This window comes from Procambarus clarkii, chromosome 10 (assembly GCF_040958095.1).
Source record: "Procambarus clarkii isolate CNS0578487 chromosome 10, FALCON_Pclarkii_2.0, whole genome shotgun sequence".
NCBI classification, from domain to species: domain Eukaryota; kingdom Metazoa; phylum Arthropoda; class Malacostraca; order Decapoda; family Cambaridae; genus Procambarus; species Procambarus clarkii.
The window spans coordinates 8,734,872-8,753,097 of NC_091159.1; the positions used below are offsets into that span (position 1 = coordinate 8,734,872).

General features: G+C 43.2%; 1 protein-coding gene across 1 annotated transcript; it reads right to left on the minus strand.

Moving 5' to 3' along the window:
- Positions 1–14,217: 14,217 nt before the first annotated feature.
- LOC123748408 (uncharacterized) lies at positions 14,218–16,745 on the minus strand. The gene is made up of 4 exons (XM_045730599.1): positions 16,531–16,745; positions 15,799–16,440; positions 15,467–15,563; positions 14,218–14,283 (listed from the first exon to the last, which is right to left on the minus strand). The coding sequence occupies exons 1-4, from the start codon at positions 16,743–16,745 to the stop codon at positions 14,218–14,220; spliced, it is 1,020 nt and encodes a 339-aa protein (XP_045586555.1).
- Between the last annotated feature and the right edge of the window lie 1,481 nt (positions 16,746–18,226).

An 18,226-nucleotide genomic window follows, 5' to 3' on the forward strand; every position in this document is an offset into this window, starting at 1 on the left:
CTACTGCTGCTACTGCTGCTGCTACTGCTGCTGCTACTGCTGCTGCTACTGCTGCTGCTACTGCTGCTGCTGCTACTGCTGCTGCTGCTGCTACTGCTGCTATTGCTGCTGCTACTGCTGCTACTGCAGCTACTGCTGTTGCTACTGCTGCTGCTGCTGCTGCTGCTACTGCTGCTGCTACTGCTGCTGCTGCTACTGCTGCTGCTGCTGCTGCTGCTGCTGCTGCTACTGCTGCTACTGCTGCTGCTACTGCTGCTGCTGCTACTGCTGCTGCTACTGCTGCTACTGCTGCTGCTACTGCTGCTGCTACTGCTGCTGCTGCTACTGCTGCTATTGCTGCTGCTACTGCTGCTACTGCAGCTACTGCTGTTGCTACTGCTGCTGCTGCTGTTGTTGCTACTGCTACTGCTGCTGTTGCTACTGCTGCTACTGCTGCTGCTACTGCTGCTACTGCAGCTGCTACTGCTGCTGCTGCTACTGCTGCTGCTGCTGCTACTACTGCTGCTGCTACTGCTGCTGCTACTGCTGCTGCTACTGCTGCTGCTACTGCTGCTACTGCAGCTGCTGCTGTTGCTACTGCTACTGCTGCTGCTGCTGTTGCTACTGCTTTTGCTGCTGCTGCTGTTGCTGCTGCTGCTTCTACAGTAGCACCTACAGCAAAACCCCAGAGAGTACTACAGCGTTCGTCCGTGTGGTGATGAGCTCCCGTATCATCGTTGGACGTTGGAGAACTCGTACATCTCATTTAGAACATATCTCAGCTGCCAATGGTCAGTGACCCGGAATTACATTAGAGACCACAATTCAATTAAAATATGTTCAGAACCTGCCCCATCACCACCACCTCGAAAGAATCTATCAAGGGGACCGGATATAGTTCTACATAGGGTCTAGGTAGGACAGTTGCGTTCGTTCTCGATTCATAATCGGAAATCTCGGGTTCGAATCCCGGCCGAGAGAGAAATGGTTGGGCACATTTCCTACCACATAATGCACCTGTTCATTTAGCAGTAAATAGGTTCCCAGGAGTAAGTCTGTTGTGGGATGACTGCAGCCTTTGCCCCACCTCCTGGCTTCTCCCACCCACAGTGATAACTGTCAAAGGCTGTTGGGCCTGACAGAATCTCACAGTGGATACTAAAAGAGAGTGCAGAAACACTAAGTGTGCCACTCTCTATGATATACAACAGGCCACTGGAAACGGAGGACCTACTGGAAGACAGCTAATGTAGTCCCAATATACAAGAAGGGTGACAGGCAAGAGGCACTAAACTACAGGCCAGTTTCCCTAACTTGTATACCATGCAAGGTGATGGAGAAGATCGTGAGGAAAAGGCTCGTAGAGCATCTGGAGGGAAATAACTTTGTAACACACCACTGTCATGTTCACAGAAAATGGTACCATCCGTTTTCTATGTGCGGCGGCTGGGACGCCAGAGAGAGACAGAAGGAAAACAAGAGCGTACAGGACGCCCGCCAAGCTTGGTAGCTACTAGTCATGTAATCATATTAAGTATTAAAGTCAGTAACCAAGTCATGACTTTACATCAACCCTACAACCAAGACTTCCTCAGTAACACACAAACACCACATTGGCGACGAGGATGAACTGTGAACGCAGGTATTTGTTCAGTTTCAAACACAAGGGAGAAGCATGCTGCCTGGAGGAGGAAGAGAAGCTGTGAGCGCCATACCAGATGCTGTATGTTAACCGATGCTGTGTGCTAACCGATGCTGTGTGCTAAACGATGCTGTGTGCTAACCGATGCTGTGTGCTACCCAAGCTGTGCTGAAGAAACTGTGTACTGAGGAATCTGCCGGCGTTGTGTACGAAACGACGCTTTGATGTGTACAAAACCTGATGTTTTGGTTACGAAACAACGCTTCGTGCTACAAAATTCATCACACTGAATTGACTGCTGTACCAACTGCTGCACCAACTGCTGCACCAACTGCTGCACCAACTGCTGTACCAACTGCTGCCGTACCAACTGCTGTACCAACTGCCGTGCCAACTGCTGTGCTGCTGCTGTGAGTAGGAACAACACATGTACACAAGGGCTAGGTAAGAAGTCAGTTGCTGCTATATTGTGCACTGTTGTGAACTTTTGCATTAAAATGCTTGTGTGCTTTGCAAAATTAAAGTAATTACAGTGAATTCTTGACTAACATATTCAGTGCAGTAAGTGTTTAATATTCTGAGGAACATTTAAGTGATAAGTTTACATTTATTCAGTAAAATATGGCAAATATACCTCAGTTTCCTGCATTTGATCCTGACTGTGACCAGACAAACCTGTCACAGAGGTGGGTCAAATGGCTTAAAAAGTTTGAAAATTTGTTGATAGTTTCTGACATCAAAAGTGCTGAAAGAAAGCGTGCCTTTCTACTTCATTATGCAGGTGATAGAGTTTGTGACATCTTTGACACACTGAAAGACACTGGTGGTGCCAAAGATTATGACACTGCCAAAGCCAAACTAACAGAGCATTTCAAACCAAGGCAAAATACTGCTATGGAAATTATGCATTTCAGGAGAGCAAAACAACTCTCTAATGAAACTGTGGATCAATACCACACACGTCTGCAGGGTTTAGCAGCCCATTGTGAGTTTGCTGATGTTGACAAAGAAATCAAACAGCAAATAATTGAATCATGCACATCTACACGTCTTCGTCGAAGAGCTCTAGAACTTGTTGATGATGACAGTTCTCTTACCAAGATACTGGATATTGCTCGTCGAATGGAAGATGCTGCACGTGATGCTCGTGTCATGGAGTGCAGTGCCAATAACGGTTCTGCCACTGTTACTAACAGTGATGAGGTACGTAAGGTTCAGGGAGGACACCGTGATCAAAGAAGATATCATGGCAAACCTAACAGTAAATTTAGCCGAGAACTACGTCACAACTGGGGTCAAGGAACAAGGCTCAAGCAGTCACAACGACCCACATCAGAGGGTGTCAACAATAAATGTTACAATTGTGGAGGAGACTACCCACACCAAGATAATGTTTGTCCTGCTCAAGGTAAGAAGTGCTATGAGTGTGGAAAACTAGGTCATTTTGGTGCTATGTGTCGTTCTGCACTTAAGAAACCACAGTTAATGAATAAAAGCACTGTACGAGGATCAGGTCATAGGGGTCGAGGTGGTAAACACAATATTGCACCTCATATCCAGAATGTTAATAATGTACAAGACAACATTTCATTACAACCAGTCTCAGATGACAGTGAATGTGATTATACTCATGGAGTACAAGCAATCACAGAATGGAATGATCTTCCAAACAACCCAGAGACATGTGTATACATTGCTGGTATTTGTCTCAAAGTTCTTATTGACTCTGGATCAAACATTGACACCATGGCTGAGTGCCACTATGAAAAATTTAAAAAACAGTTCCCAAAGCTTGAGAACTATAATGGCAAAGCCACTGCCTATGCTTCAAAGTTAGCCTTGCCAGTGATTGGAACTTTCACTGCAGAGATTAAGTCAAAGAATGCAATGCTCATTACTACATTCCATGTTGTTAGGAATGCAAAGGAGTCTTTACTCAGTTACAAGACTTCAACCAAATTGGGGCTACTTCAGCTTTCTAATGCTGTAGCAGTGGAATCTGCAAACAATGTTGATGGTATTGTTGCTGAATTTTCTGATCGATTTAAATCCATAGGTTGTTATACTGATAGCAAAGTACATCTGCATATCAACCCAGATGTAATTCCAGTTGCCCAACCACATCGCCGACAACCATTCCATACTCGCAAGAAAGTTGATGCCGAACTGGATAGGCTGATGGAACTAGATATCATTGAACCAGTAACAGGCCCAACACCATGGGTAAGCCCAATTGTCACTCCACCAAAGCCGAAGAATCCAGATGAGATACGCATTTGTGTGGACATGCGTGTTCCCAACAAGGCAATAATGCGTGGACGCCATCCTACACCCACTGTAGATGATATGATCTACCGCTTGAATGGTGCAACTGTATTCAGCAAGTTAGATTTAAACAAGGGCTATCATCAGCTTGAACTTGATGATGAGAGTCGCTTCATCACAACGTTTACGACACATCGAGGTCTGTATAGGTACAAGCGCCTGAGTTTTGGTATCAACAGTGCTGCCGAGGTATTCCAGCACACCATCAGCCAGGTATTGCAAGACATACCTAATGCTGACAACATGTCTGATGACATCATTGTTTATGGCCGTACCCAAGCTGAACACGACAAAGCTCTTCGTGCAACATTGCAACGCTTACGAGAAAAGAATTTGATGCTAAGCCGAGCAAAGTGTGAGTTCAATCAACATAAAATTGAATTCTTTGGACATGTACTTAGTGACAAAGGTCTGTCTCCAGATCCTAAGAAAGTTACAGATATCAAGAATGCTGCACCTCCTTCAACGTCCACTGAAGTACATAGTTTTCTGGGAATGGCAAACTACTGTTCTCGCTTCATTCCAGATTTTGCTACCATTACGAAGCCTCTACGTGAGCTCCTGAAGAAAAATGCATCATGGTACTGGAGCGATATCGAGCAAAATGCATTTGATGCTGTGAAAGATGCACTAGTAGAGAATGCGACTGCTGCATACTTTGATCCATCAATGGACACTGAGTTAACGGTGGATGCTAGTCCTGTTGGTTTAGGTGCTGTTTTAGCCCAACACAAACCTGGTCAACCAGATTCCAGAGTAGTAATTGCCTACGCCAGCCGTTCTCTCACAGATGTTGAGCAACGATACAGTCAGACAGAGAAGGAAGCTCTTGCTCTTGTATGGGGCTGTGAACACTTCAATGTGTATCTGCTTGGTGCACCCTTCACCACGATAGTCACTGACCACAAACCGTTGGAGACCATCTTCAATAATCCAAAGTCCAAACCACCAGCTCGCATTGAGAGATGGGCTCTTCGTCTGCAACCATACAACTTTACGGTGAAATACAAGCCGGGTGCAGGCAATCCCGCTGATTACATCAGTCGACATCCTGCCAACAGTTTCACCATCACCAAGCATCAGCAAGTTGCCGAGGAATATGTACACTCTGTAACCTGTGATGCAGTCCCTAAGGCTCTCACTCTTGATGAAATCCGTACTGCAACCCTAGAGGACCCAACTCTGCAAGCAACAGTGGATGCATTGACTAAGAAAAAGTTTCCACGCATCCCACCCTCAGGAGTTGACCAAGATGCATTCAAAGCACTTGAACGCATCCAGACAGAATTAAGTGTTACGCAACAACGCGACACTGTGCTGCGAGGTACTCGTATCGTGATTCCAGCTGTTCTCCAGCAACGTGCTCTGAAGCTTGCACATCAAGGACACCAAGGTCTTGTTAGGACGAAACAGCTGCTACGAGAAAAGGTGTGGTTTCCTGGCATTGATCGTCAAGCAAAGGATATGCATGATGCCTGTGTCCCTTGCCAAGCTGCAGTGGATACTTCAACACCAACACCTCTACAACCTTCACCACTACCTGCTGCACCATGGACGGAAGTATCAATGGACTTCTGCGGACCACTACCAACTGGAGAGTACTTGATGGTAGGCATTGATGATCACTCACGTTATCCAGAAGTAGAAATCATCACTTCCACATCTGCAAAGGCTGTCGTCCCGAAACTCGACAAGATCTTTTCAAACTTTGGCATTCCTGAAGTTGTCAAGACAGACAATGGACCGCCATTCAATGGACAAGACTTCGTCAACTTTTCTGAGCATATTGGATTCAAACACCGCCGTGTGATGCCACTACATCCTCAAGCAAATGGAGAAGTTGAGAGATTCATGCAACTTCTCATGAAAGCGGTATGCTGTGCTCATGCCGAAGGACGATCCTGGAAACAAGCTATGTATGCTTTTCTCAGGAACTACCGTGCAACACCGCATGGAACACTGGGCAAGTCACCTGGTGAACTTTTATTTGGACGTCCTATGAGAATCGCACTACCCGTCATGCCAGCCGAGGTAACGGATAAACGTCTCGCTCAGAAGGATGCACTAGCCAAGGGCAAAATGAAAATTGCTCATGATCAACGTGCAAAGGAACAGTTCATAAAGGTTGGTGACACTGTTCTCGTTAAAAAGAAAAAAGAGGGAAAGTTAGATATGCCGTATGATACAAAACCATATAAAGTGATTAGTGTAAAAGGAACTATGGTAACAGCTAGTAATAGAGATCATAGTATAACACGTAATATGGCTTATTTCAAAGTGATTCCAACTAGTGTAGAAAATGATGAAGTGCAAAGTCGTGCAAAAGAAAAAGAAAAAAATAGTTATAACCCGACAAACAAATCATCAAGGGATGTTATTGCATTTAAGGACTCTCGTCCTAAACGTCATGTTAAACGCCCTACACGATTTGATGATTAATTGTGTTCCTATGTAATGAAAAGTATTTACTTATTGTGCTAAACTAAATTTAATATTGTTTGAATAATGCAGATATCTCATTCAATATTTTGTAACTTTGTATTACAGTTTCTTTCATGTTTGTTTAACATTGCATATGTATTTTTAACATTGAAATCCTTTGTGGAAAAGATTAAGTTGTTTAAATTCTTTGTGTGCTTAATTAATGTTAAATGTATGCAGTATCTCTTGACATGTTAATAACTTACTTTGTGTCAATAACTTTGCTTTGTGCTACAAGCATGGTAGACATCCTGTATTCATTCTTTTTAAAGAAAAGGAGGGATGTCATGTTCACAGAAAATGGTACCATCCGTTTTCTATGTGCGGCGGCTGGGACGCCAGAGAGAGACAGAAGGTAAACAAGAGAGCGTACAGGACGCCCGCCAAGCTTGGTAGCTACTAGTCATGTAATCATATTAAGTATTAAAGTCAGTAACCAAGTCATGACTTTACATCAACCCTACAACCAAGACTTCCTCAGTAACACACAAACACCACAACCACCAACATGGGTTCAGAGATGGGAAATCGTGCCTCACGGGTTTAATAGAATTCTATGACCAAGCAACAAAAATTAGTCAAGAAAAAGAAGGGTAGGCAGACTGCATTTTCTTGGACTGTCAGAAAGCCTTTGACACAGTACCCCATAAAAGGCTGTTACAAAAGTTGAAGCAAAAGAGGGAAGTAAAAGGTAAGGTGCTCCAATGGATAAGGGAGTATCTAAGCAACAGGAAACAGCGAGTAACTGTGAGGGGGGGGGGGAAGAGACCTGAGTGGCAAGATGTTACCAGCGGGGTTCCACAGGGCTCAGTACTTGAAACCATCCTGTTTCTAATATATGTAAACGATCTTCCAGAGGGTATAGACTCATTCCTCTCAATGTTTGCTGATGATACAAAAATTATGAGAAGAATCAAGACAGATAAAGATAGACAGAGACTACAAGACGACGTGGACAAACTGGAGGAATGGTCTAGAAAATGGCTACTAAAGTTCAACTCAGGAAATTGTAAAGTAATGAAATTAGGCGAAGGAAGCAGAAGACTGAACACAAGGTACCATCTGGGAGGTGAAATCCAGCAAGAGTCAAATAGAGAGAAAGATCTGGGGGTTGATATCACACCGAACCTGTCCCCAGAAGCCTACATCAAAAGGATATCACCAGCGGCATATGCTAGGCTGGCCAACATAAGAACTGCCTTTAGAAACTTGTGTAAAGAATCGTTCAGGACCTTTTATACCACTTATGTCAGACCAATCCTAGAGTATGCAGCTCCTTCCTGGAGTCCATACCTAGTTGAACACAAGACAAAGTTAGAGAAGATTCAGAGGAATGTCACCAGACTTGTCCCAGAACTGAGAGGTATGAGCTACAATGAAAGGCTAAGGAAGCTAAACCTCACGTCCCTGGAAAACAGAAGAGTATGGGGAGACATGATAACCACCTTCAAAATTCTCAGGGGAATTGACAGGGTGGATAAAGACATTCTTTAGCACGGATGGAACACGAACAAGGGGACACAGATGGAAACTTTGTACCCATTTGAGCCACAGAGATATCAGAAAGAATTTGTTCGGTGTCAGAGTAGTTAACAAATGGAATACATTAAGCAGTGATGTGGTGGAGGCTGACTCCATACACAGTTTTAAATGTAGATATGATAAGTGCCCAGTAAGCTAAAAAATCTGTACACCAGTACTCACCTAATTGTGCTTGCGGGGATTAAGCTTTGTCTCTTTGGTGCCGCCTCTCAACCGTTAATCAACTAGTGTACAGATTACTGATATAAATAAATATTGTACTTTCATCCTATTCATTCTGTGTTGATTCTGTTTGTAATAACTCATAATTACTGCCTCTATGTACTTTGATAATGTTTTTCGCGTTCTGAGTTTTATTCTCATTATATTCCTTTATTTTATTATATATGTTACCTTATATATATATAACATTTATAATTGTATGTATATTTCTTTAATTATTTGCTATTAGTCAAACATTATATCTGTGATTGCCCTGTTATCAGTGACTTCAGACCAAATGTTATAAATGAGCTCTGTAATTACTTCATACACACAGGAATATGGGAAGATATTCTTGCGCTGTGGCAAATATTGCTAGCGGAGGCTAATAGATCACCTTACATTTCATGTTCTCTCCTGATTCCATGTATGACTAACTATCCTGTGAGATGGGGATATTAGATTAACTTATCGTTAGTTTTTGATCTACACTGTGTTATCTTTCATATAGAATAGGGGAGCAGCACATTGCTGTGTATACCTATGCTTGTTAATACACAAAAATATTGTTGAGGTTGGATCCTGGGGAGGGTCAGCAAGTCGACATTTGGGAAGACCTCGATATAAGACTACTATGAATATATATATATATATATATATATATATATATATATATATACATATATATATATATATATATATATATATATATATATATATATATATATATATATAGTGGCTGCCTGTCCCCCGACACAATGAATTATTATTATTCTTTTTATTATTACAATGAATTAGTGTCACTATGCATTTTATTTAGTCATCCATGAAAAAATTAACATTTTCTTTAATATTATCTTGCAAGTTTTGCTATTTAAGGATAAACTAATAATAAAAGATTTAGGTTTCTCATATAATCCCATAATAATAATTCAGTGTCGAGGGACAGGCAGCCAGTGCATATATACATGTCAGGTTTATATCGAGGCCCCCAACACCCCAGGGCTGAATTACTGGCCATCCCCAGGATGCAACCCCACATGAAGCTGACGAAACTCTTGGATACCTATTTACTGATAGGTGGACAGGGGCATTAGGTGAAAGTAAATGCCCCCAACCATTTCTGTCCCGCCCGGGAATTGAACCCGAAATTCTCGATTGTGAGTCGAAAACGAACCCCACTGTACAACTGGGACCCTCTGCCAGACATATATTTGGCTCTATGAAAGTTTAATGCATATATGGTCTATGTATCACCATACTTAACTTCAAACAAGCTCTTGGAGAATATACACACTCTAGTGTGTATATACTCCAAGATTGCTCTACTTTTATCATATATTATAGTACTTTTGCCTAAATAAAAATAAAAATAATAATAATATTAATTATTATTATTATTATTATTATTATTATATTCCAAGGTTGCTCAACATCGTATGCATTCTAAGGTAAGTCTAGTGTTAGTATATTCCAAGATTGTTCTACTTTGAATATATTCCAAGGTTACTCTAGTGTCAATATATTCCAAAGCAGGTCAACTTTGTGTATATTCCAAAGTTATTCTAGTATAATTAAAATATTTTTAAGTCATCTGAGGTTACTCTAATTTGTATACATTCCAAGGTTGTTCTAGTTTGTATACATCCAAGGTTGCTCTAGTTTGTATACATTCCAAGGTTGCTCTAGTTTGTATACATTCCAAGGTTGCTCTAGTTTGTATACATTCCAAGGTTGCTCTAGTTTGTATACATCCAAGGTTGCTCTAGTTTTAGAAGGTTTCATTAGTGTGTTTATATTCTCAGGTGACCTAATGTAACCTTGTAATATATATACACTAGAGTAACACGGTTTCAAGCTCAAGAAGCTACAATGTAAGACCGAGAACAGGAGATGCTTTTTCCCACACAGAGTTATAAATCCATGGAACCGCCTACCCGCCGAAGTCGTAAATGCCAAAACACGGCTGAATTTTAAAATCCAAATTGAACAAATCATCAGGATAAATGTGTGTGTGGGGGGGGGGGCATTTGACAAGCCGCTAGCCTCCTGTCCTCGTCGAGGCCACTAGTGTGTTAGTGGCCTTTAGGTAAATTATTGTTAAATATACAAACTAGAGTAACCTTGGAATATTTACACACTAGAGTAGCCTTGGAATATTTACACACTAGAGTAGCCTTGGGAATATAAAGTGGTTATCATATACTCGTGTGGCGTATGTAGGGAGGAGACCTGTTGAATAAATATGGGGGTTAGAATGAGAGTATTTAATAAAGTTGTTTTCTAATTAAAAGTCTCCAAAACCGGGTTATTTTCTTCTAATTTGCCGCCGGCAGGTGTGAGGGTGTGAGGGTGTGAGGGTGTGAGGGTGTGAGGGTGTGAGGGTGTGAGGGTGTGAGGGTGTGAGGGAACACAAAGTGTGATATGGTCGCAGATAAAGATTTGTGTGATTGTAATGTATGTAACAATAATGTCTATGGGCTATGCTGTTGTTGTGACTGTATGTAATTAGTACTGTAACTTGATGTGAACTTCCCCAGTTATAAAGGTACAACAATTTATGATTGATTTGGTTTGGTAATGTCTTAAGGTAACGTCCATTCATTGTGAGGTTTTCTCTTATCATGTCATCTAGGTGGATGTGTTCCTCAGTAGGGACTTTAAGACGCTTTCCACAAGTAGAATCCAGATTTTAAGGGTTGACAGATGTTAATCATCTAGTTTGAGGAGCTGTTCACAGTTAAGCAAGTCCCAGCTGTGTCTGGGTACAAGTGACAGGATGAACAACCCTGTGGGGTTTCTTCCTATTGGGGAGTGTTATACATGCTGCTATGGCGGTGTGTCCACTCACAACATGAGTGGCGCTGCCCAATAAACTCGCCCCTCGGGGCAAATTTAAAAAAATAATTCACGGAAAACTCAGGATGAAACTGACGAAGCAACATTCTAAAAATACTACTGGCTCATTCAGATGAACTCTACGAAGTCCATAATCATTTATTTTTTTTGCAAAAACACGAAAACACTATACCTGTCAGACTATTCTCACTCTCCAAATTCTACACACATTCCTGTCTCGCTATTCTCCCACTGTTCTGGGTCTGACACTTGACCATAAGCTACGCATACATCCCAGCCCGTCCTCCTAAGGGTTCCCAACGTCAAGAAACTGTCGTACTATAGTGCCCTTATCCTAACCTACCAGAGGACCCAAAACAGAAAACGGGACAGTATGTCAATTTCGCTGTTCGCGAAATTTACATTTTTTAAGTAATTAAAAATTTTTAAGTACGACGATTTTTGGCCTTAGGTAAAGTTTACGTCAAAATGCGACGCTCTTCTGGGAAGTCGGTTATTGCCACAGACTCACGTCACCGCCAACCAAGCAGTAGATAAACAGATTACGACACGTGAGGCGCGTACTCTACATTATGAGGAGCCGATGTACCACTAGAGTACTCGACGTACAAACGCCTCCTAGTGCCGTAGCTCTCTCGCTCTCTAGAGCTCCTCTCTCTTTGGGTCTTACTTCCCCCTTCCTCGGTGCCACCGTCCACCCAGGGAGAGCACCTTAGTCATCCTCGGAGTAGAGTTGCCACTGAACACAGCCTTGCCCCCCGTGGAAAACTAGGCCGACCACTCTCGTGTCTTCCTGCTCCTGTGCCCCAAGACACGAAGACTTGGGGCTTAACCCGGCCGACTTCCCCGCCACGTAAGGATATATGTATATATCTTTAAGGTCCAACCTCACCTGTGGCCAGATAATTTCTTCATGTGCAGTGGAATTTATTCTTGTCCAGCCCGGCATTCGTTCATTAGTGAGCGGTGCTCAGTAGACCCCAAAACAAAATAAAGAGAAATGAAGGGGAGGAAATAAACAGTTTTAAAATTAGTTATGTTTACTCAAATGAGGCTTCACAATAGGAGCCTCGCGGCAGAGTGGACAGCGCTTGGAAGTCGTAGTACTATGGGCCCGGGTTTGATTACCGGCCGAGGCGGAAACAAATGGGCATAGTTTCTTTCACCCTGATGCATCTGTTCACCGAGCAGTAAATAAGACCAGCTCACCAGAGAGCTGGTCTTACCTGGTTGGGACCAGCCCGCCAGGGACCAGCCGACCAGGGAGGCTCGGCCCGGGTCGGGACCAGCCCATCAAGAAGACCCGGGCCGGGCCTGGAACTATGTGCAATCACCCTAATTTACTCACAAAAATAACTGTCAAGAGTCATATTCCCTGAGATATTAGCGACTCCGCGGCCCGGTCCTCGACCAGGGCCTCCTTTTTGTTACATCCCCCCCCCCCCCAGGAAGCAGCCCGTAGCAGATGTCTAACTCCCAGGTACTTATTTACTGCTAGATAACATGGGCATCAGGGTGAAAGAAACTCTGCCCATTTGTTTCTGCCTCCACCGGGGATCGAACCCGGAACCTCAGGACTACGAATCTGATGCGCTGTCCACTCAGCTGTCAAGTCAAGTCAGGCGGTGGAGGAAAGGGTTACAGAGGCACAATCGGTTCAGGAACTGAACTACATAGTTCGTTTACCTAAGCAAGTGAATCTTGTGAAGCTAGTTACACGTTGCACGATTGTTTATATATATATATATATATATATATATATATATATATATATATATATATATATATATATATATATATATATATATATATATATATTGTGACGGGAAAGTGTTGGAGTGTAGATGTTCGGCAGTCCTCCAATGGCAGGTGTCAGTGCCTAGTCACACACAAAAAAGATACTGCTTGCCTGTTTGTCTGTGGTAAAGTAAGGGAAGACACGCAAAACACATAGTATGAACAATGAAACTTTAATTAATATAGAAAACAAATTATAAACAAAGACAATCCCTTGGCAATGTACAGTGCAAAACAACAAGTCAAAAACAATATAACATAAATGAATAATAGGGATGAAGTTACTCTACAATAATAATAAAGTTAAAGGTGAAAAATAATTAGGTGCTGAGAATATGGCACTAGCTGCGAGACATCCACCTGATATAGCATATATCAGTTTTCACTGCTTGAGAGCACAATGATATTCTGACTTCAGTGGCTGGACCAAGCCCAGACATCGACTCAGGTAGAGGGTGCTGAGGTGCAGTGTGCAGGTGTGCAGTCGGCGAGTCACCAATCAGGAGCAGGCAGGCTGGGAAGGGTAGTTGGCTGGTTGATGACGAGCCGGCGTGGAGGGAGTGGAGTAGGGGGTGAGTCTTGGAAACGTTTTGCCTCCTGGTCAAAACGTTTTGTGCTACTGGGAGACGTATCTTGAAGGTAGCATCTTAATCTTGTATAAAATACGTAACGTCATGTAGAGAAGAGCAGGCTCAATCTCTCTTGAAAGAGATTATCGTCACAATATATATGCCCCAGGCATATATGCAACTGAAAACTCCACACCTCAAAAGTGACTCGAACCCATACTGCCAGAATCACTATGCAACTGGTGTACAGGAGACCTTAACCACTCGACCATCAGTGACCTCACCAAAATGAGGTGATTTGATACAATAACTATGCCCAAGATTACCATCAAAGTGCCGTCGGGATGATGGGCAAATAGTCTCGGCTACCATCACCTTTTTTACGGTCACTGATGGTCGAGTGGTTAAGGTCTCCTGTACACCAGTTGCATAGTGCTCCTGGCAGTATGGGTTCAAGTCCCTTCTGGGTGTGGAGTTTTCAGTTGCATATATGCCTGGGGATCATTCAGGCTTGTTCCCATATATATATATATATATATATATATATATATATATGGGAACAAGCCTGTCAAGTCAAGTCATATATATATATATATATATATATATATATATATATATATATATATATATATATATATATATATATATATATATATATATATATATATACACACGACGGGAAGTCATATTTCTAAGATGAGATAGGCATCGAATTTTGAAAACTGCAGCTCAATTTGGGCAAAATATGACAAATCGTCATTTTCACTAATTTGCATATTTTCGGTATAAAAAGTAGTAATTTAAAACTGAAAATATGTGCAATCACCCGGAGTTCCACTCAAAAATACCGCTGAAGTGATGCTTAATTAATGCCGCCAGCTTAACTTGCTGACAAATTAATAGAACAACTATTTTAATAGGTAACATCGTTCTCCCATCATATTAAAACCCTTAGGTGTAATTAACTACCGTCACATCCGCAAAATCGTCCACGTCTGACCATCGGGCAGTTTGACCACCTGGCGCCCTGCCCTCAGGAGTAATCCAATTATGTCATCAGGAACACATCATCAAACTTGGCTATACAGGACAATTTCCAGCTATCAACGAAACTGAGGCCCCTAAACTGTCTAGCTCGCTAACAAGTCTCAGCATCTGCATCAGCCGACGGACTAAATATAAAGAGAAAAACGTTGCCAGGTTACACACCAGGGACGATCCTCTGTAGAAACAGCGGCGGCGGCTGGCTGCGCGGCCCGCCATGCCGGCGCCTACCTCTAGTCTAGGCTGGCCTGCGGTATGTCAAGTTCCAACCTCGGTGTGGGGTTTTTTTAATGCCTTTGGCTGAATTCAATCTTAATTTTCCATTTGTAGGGGTCATGATAGAGGTTTTATCACTCTTTTATTGTACGTGGGCGAGGTACATCAAGGGGACAGAGAAAACGTCGGTGAGAAATGGGTAAAATCGTGAATGTGTGTGAGTTGGGTATCAGCAGGGGTTAAGGGTCCCTATATGGTGGTGTAATGGTCGCTTTAGACTTACGGTGGGGGGACCAGTCCAGTTTTCTAACAAGGATTTTCTGCTCGCCCTTCTCTTTATAATGACTAATTCAATTATGGTCACGAAATTTGCCCCAAAAATTGAATGAACACTGTTGGCCTGAAGGCAGCCTTCCAGCAAGCTGTGTGTCTGTGTTAGAGACGCCAGGGTTGAAACCTTTGAGAAAATATAACCAAGTTTAAAGGAGTGTTGAGGAAGCAGTGTAAGCCTAGCGTGTAGGGCGCGCCAGGTGCACCCTGTTGACGGTGGGCAAGAATGTCTGGGAGGTCACTCAGGTCCCGCCCTGTCTCCCTCTCTCCCTCTCTCTATTAATCACTCAACTTATCTATCTCTATTATCGCTTGTGCTATCTTTCCCTGCCAGTCTTAATTTGTTTCTGCTTGTCTCAAATTTCGTCATGGTTTCTTACCTACATCTTACAGGAAATTGGTTTTCTTTCATATCTATATAGATCTATATGTACAAGAATGTAACAACTCTTGTACATATCTAGAAAAAAATCTTTCTCACTCTGTGTTTACACTTGTCCTCCTTCTCTAGCGTCCCATTTTCTTCAGTGGTCGTTAGCGTAGCAGAAGATGGGGACAAGACATTAGTACACTTTGTACTGAACGGGGTGAGAATAGCTTGAGTTACCTCATCCCTTTGTGTGTATTTATACCTCAATAAATTTATTTAAATTCAATTTCAATGGGGAAGAGTTAATAAAATAAGGAAGGGGTGGGGGGTGGGGGGGGGGGGGGGGGTGGACCGGGAGACGAGGCCGGTGATCGTCCTTGTGTCCGAGCACTGGAATGTCGGTACCCGAGAGGACGATTACCTTGTGAAGGTACCAAGTATACCTCTTGGTGGTTCGTTGGACTCTCCGTTGGTGGTTCGTTGGGCCCTCCGTTGGTGGTTCGTTGGACTCCGTTGGAGGTTCGTTGGGCTCTCCGTTGGAGGTTCGTTGGGCTCTCCGTTGGTGGTTCGTTGGACTCTCCGTTGGTGATTTGTTGGGCTCTCCGTTGGAGGTTCGTTGGGCTCTCCGTTGGTGGTTCGTTGGGCTCTCCGTTGGTGGTTCGTTGGGCTCTCCGTTGGTGGTTCGTTGGACTCTCCGTTGGTGGTTCGTTGGGCTCTCCGTTGGTGGTTCGTTGGACTCTCCGTTGGTGGTTCGTTGGACTCCGTTGGAGGTTCGTTGGGCTCTCCGTTGGAGGTTCGTTGGACTCTCCGTTGGTGGTTCGTTAGGCTCTCCGTTGGTGGTTCGTTGGACTCTCCGTTGGTGGTTCGTTGGACTCTCCGTTGGTGGTTCGTTGGGCTCTCCGTTGGTGGTTCGTTGGGCTCTCCATTGGTGGTTCGTTGGACTCTCCGTTGGTGGTTCGTTGGTCTCTCCGTTGGTGGTTCGTTGGGCTCTCCGTTGGTGGTTCGTTGGACTCTCCGTTGGTGGTTCGTTGGACTCTCCGTTGGTGGTTGGTATCAATGCTCTGCTTCGCACCTTTCCAGAAGTGCTAGTTCAAAATTTACATTATTGGTTACTTTGGGTTCTGGCTTTATGCTTAAATTGTCCTGTTCTCCTTGTGTTCTGCTGATGTTCTGACATTCTGCAGATGTTCTTATGACTTTCTATTGATGTTTTCCTGACGTTCTGCTGATGTTCTCCTGACGTTCTGCTGATGTTCTCCTGACGTTCTGCTGATGTTCTCCTGACGTTCTGCTGATGTTCTCCTGACGTTCTGCTGATGTTCTCCTGACGTTCTGCTGATGTTCTGACGTTCTGCTGATGTTCTCCTGACGTTCTGCTGATGATCTCCATACGTTCTGCTGATGTTCTCCTGATGTTCTGCTGTTCTCCTGACGTTCTGCTAATGTTCTCTTGACGTTCTCATGACGGTCTGCTGATGTTTTTGTGACGTTCTGCTGATGTTATTGTTACCAACATACCAACTGATGTTCTCTTACCATTCAGCTGATGTTCTGCTGATGTTCTCCTGACGTTCTTTTAATGTTCTCCTGACGTTCTGCTGATGTTCTCCTGACGATCTTTTAATGTTCTCCTGACGTTCTGCTGATGTTCTCCTGACGATCTTTTAATGTTCTCCTGACGTTCTGCTGATGTTCTCCTGACGTTTTTTTAATGTTCTCCTGACGTTCTGCTGATGTTCTCCTGACGTTCTTTTAATGTTCTACTGACGTTCGGCTGATGTTCTCCTGACGTTCTTTTAATGTTCTCCTGACGTTCTGCTGATGTTCTCCTGACGTTCTTTTAATGTTCTCCTGACGTTCTTTTAATGTTCTCCTGACGTTCTGCTGATGTTCTCCTGACGATCTTTTAATATTCTCCTGACGTTCTGCTGATGTTCTCCTGACGTTCTTTTAATGTTCTCCTGACGTTCTTTTAATGTTCTCCTGACGTTCTGCTGATGTTCTCCTGACGTTCTGCTGATGTTCTCCTGACGTTCTTTTAATGTTCTCCTGACGTTCTGCTGATGTTCTCCTGACGTTCTTTTAATGTTCTCTTGACGTTCGGCTGATGTTCTCCTGACGTTCTTTTAATGTTCTCCTGACGTTCTGCTGATGTTCTCCTGACGTTCTTTTAATGTTCTCCTGACGTTCTTTTAATGTTCTCCTGACGTTCTGCTGATGTTCTCCTGACGATCTTTTAATGTTCTCCTGACGTTCTGCTGATGTTCTCCTGACGTTCTTTTAATGTTCTCCTGACGTTCTTTTAATGTTCTCCTGACGTTCTGATGTTCTCCTGACGTTCTGCTGATGTTCTCCTGACGTTCTTTTAATGTTCTCCTGACGTTCTGCTGATGTTCTCCTGACGTTCTTTTAATGTTCTCTTGACGTTCGGCTGATGTTCTCCTGACGTTCTTTTAATGTTCTCCTGACGTTCTGCTGATGTTCTCCTGACGATCTTTTAATGTTCTCCTGACGTTCTGCTGATGTTCTCCTGACGTTCTTTTAATGTTCTCCTGACGTTCTTTTAATGTTCTCCTGACGTTCGGCTGATGTTCTCCTGACGTTCTGCTGATGTTCTCCTGACAATCATTTAATGTTCTCCTGACGTTCTGCTGATGTTCTCCTGACGTTCTTTTAATGTTCTCCTGACGTTCTGCTGATGTTCTCCTGACGTTCTTTTAATGTTCTCTTGACGTTCGGCTGATGTTCTCCTGACGTTCTTTTAATGTTCTCCTGACGTTCTGCTGATGTTCTCCTGACGATCTTTTAATGTTCTCCTGACGTTCTGCTGATGTTCTCCTGACGTTCTTTTAATGTTCTCCTGACGTTCTT

Coding starts and splice junctions, on each gene's coding strand:
- LOC123748408 (XM_045730599.1), bottom strand. CDS start 16,745: ATGGAGATCATCAGCAGAACGTCAGGAGAACATCAGCAGAACGTCAGA. Junction 16,441..16,530: donor CATAAGAACATCTGCAGAAT/GTCAGAACATCA, acceptor ATTTTGAACTAG/CACTTCTGGAAAGGTGCGAA. Junction 15,564..15,798: donor GTCCAACGAACCACCAAGAG/GTATACTTGGTA, acceptor CACCCCGTTCAG/TACAAAGTGTACTAATGTCT.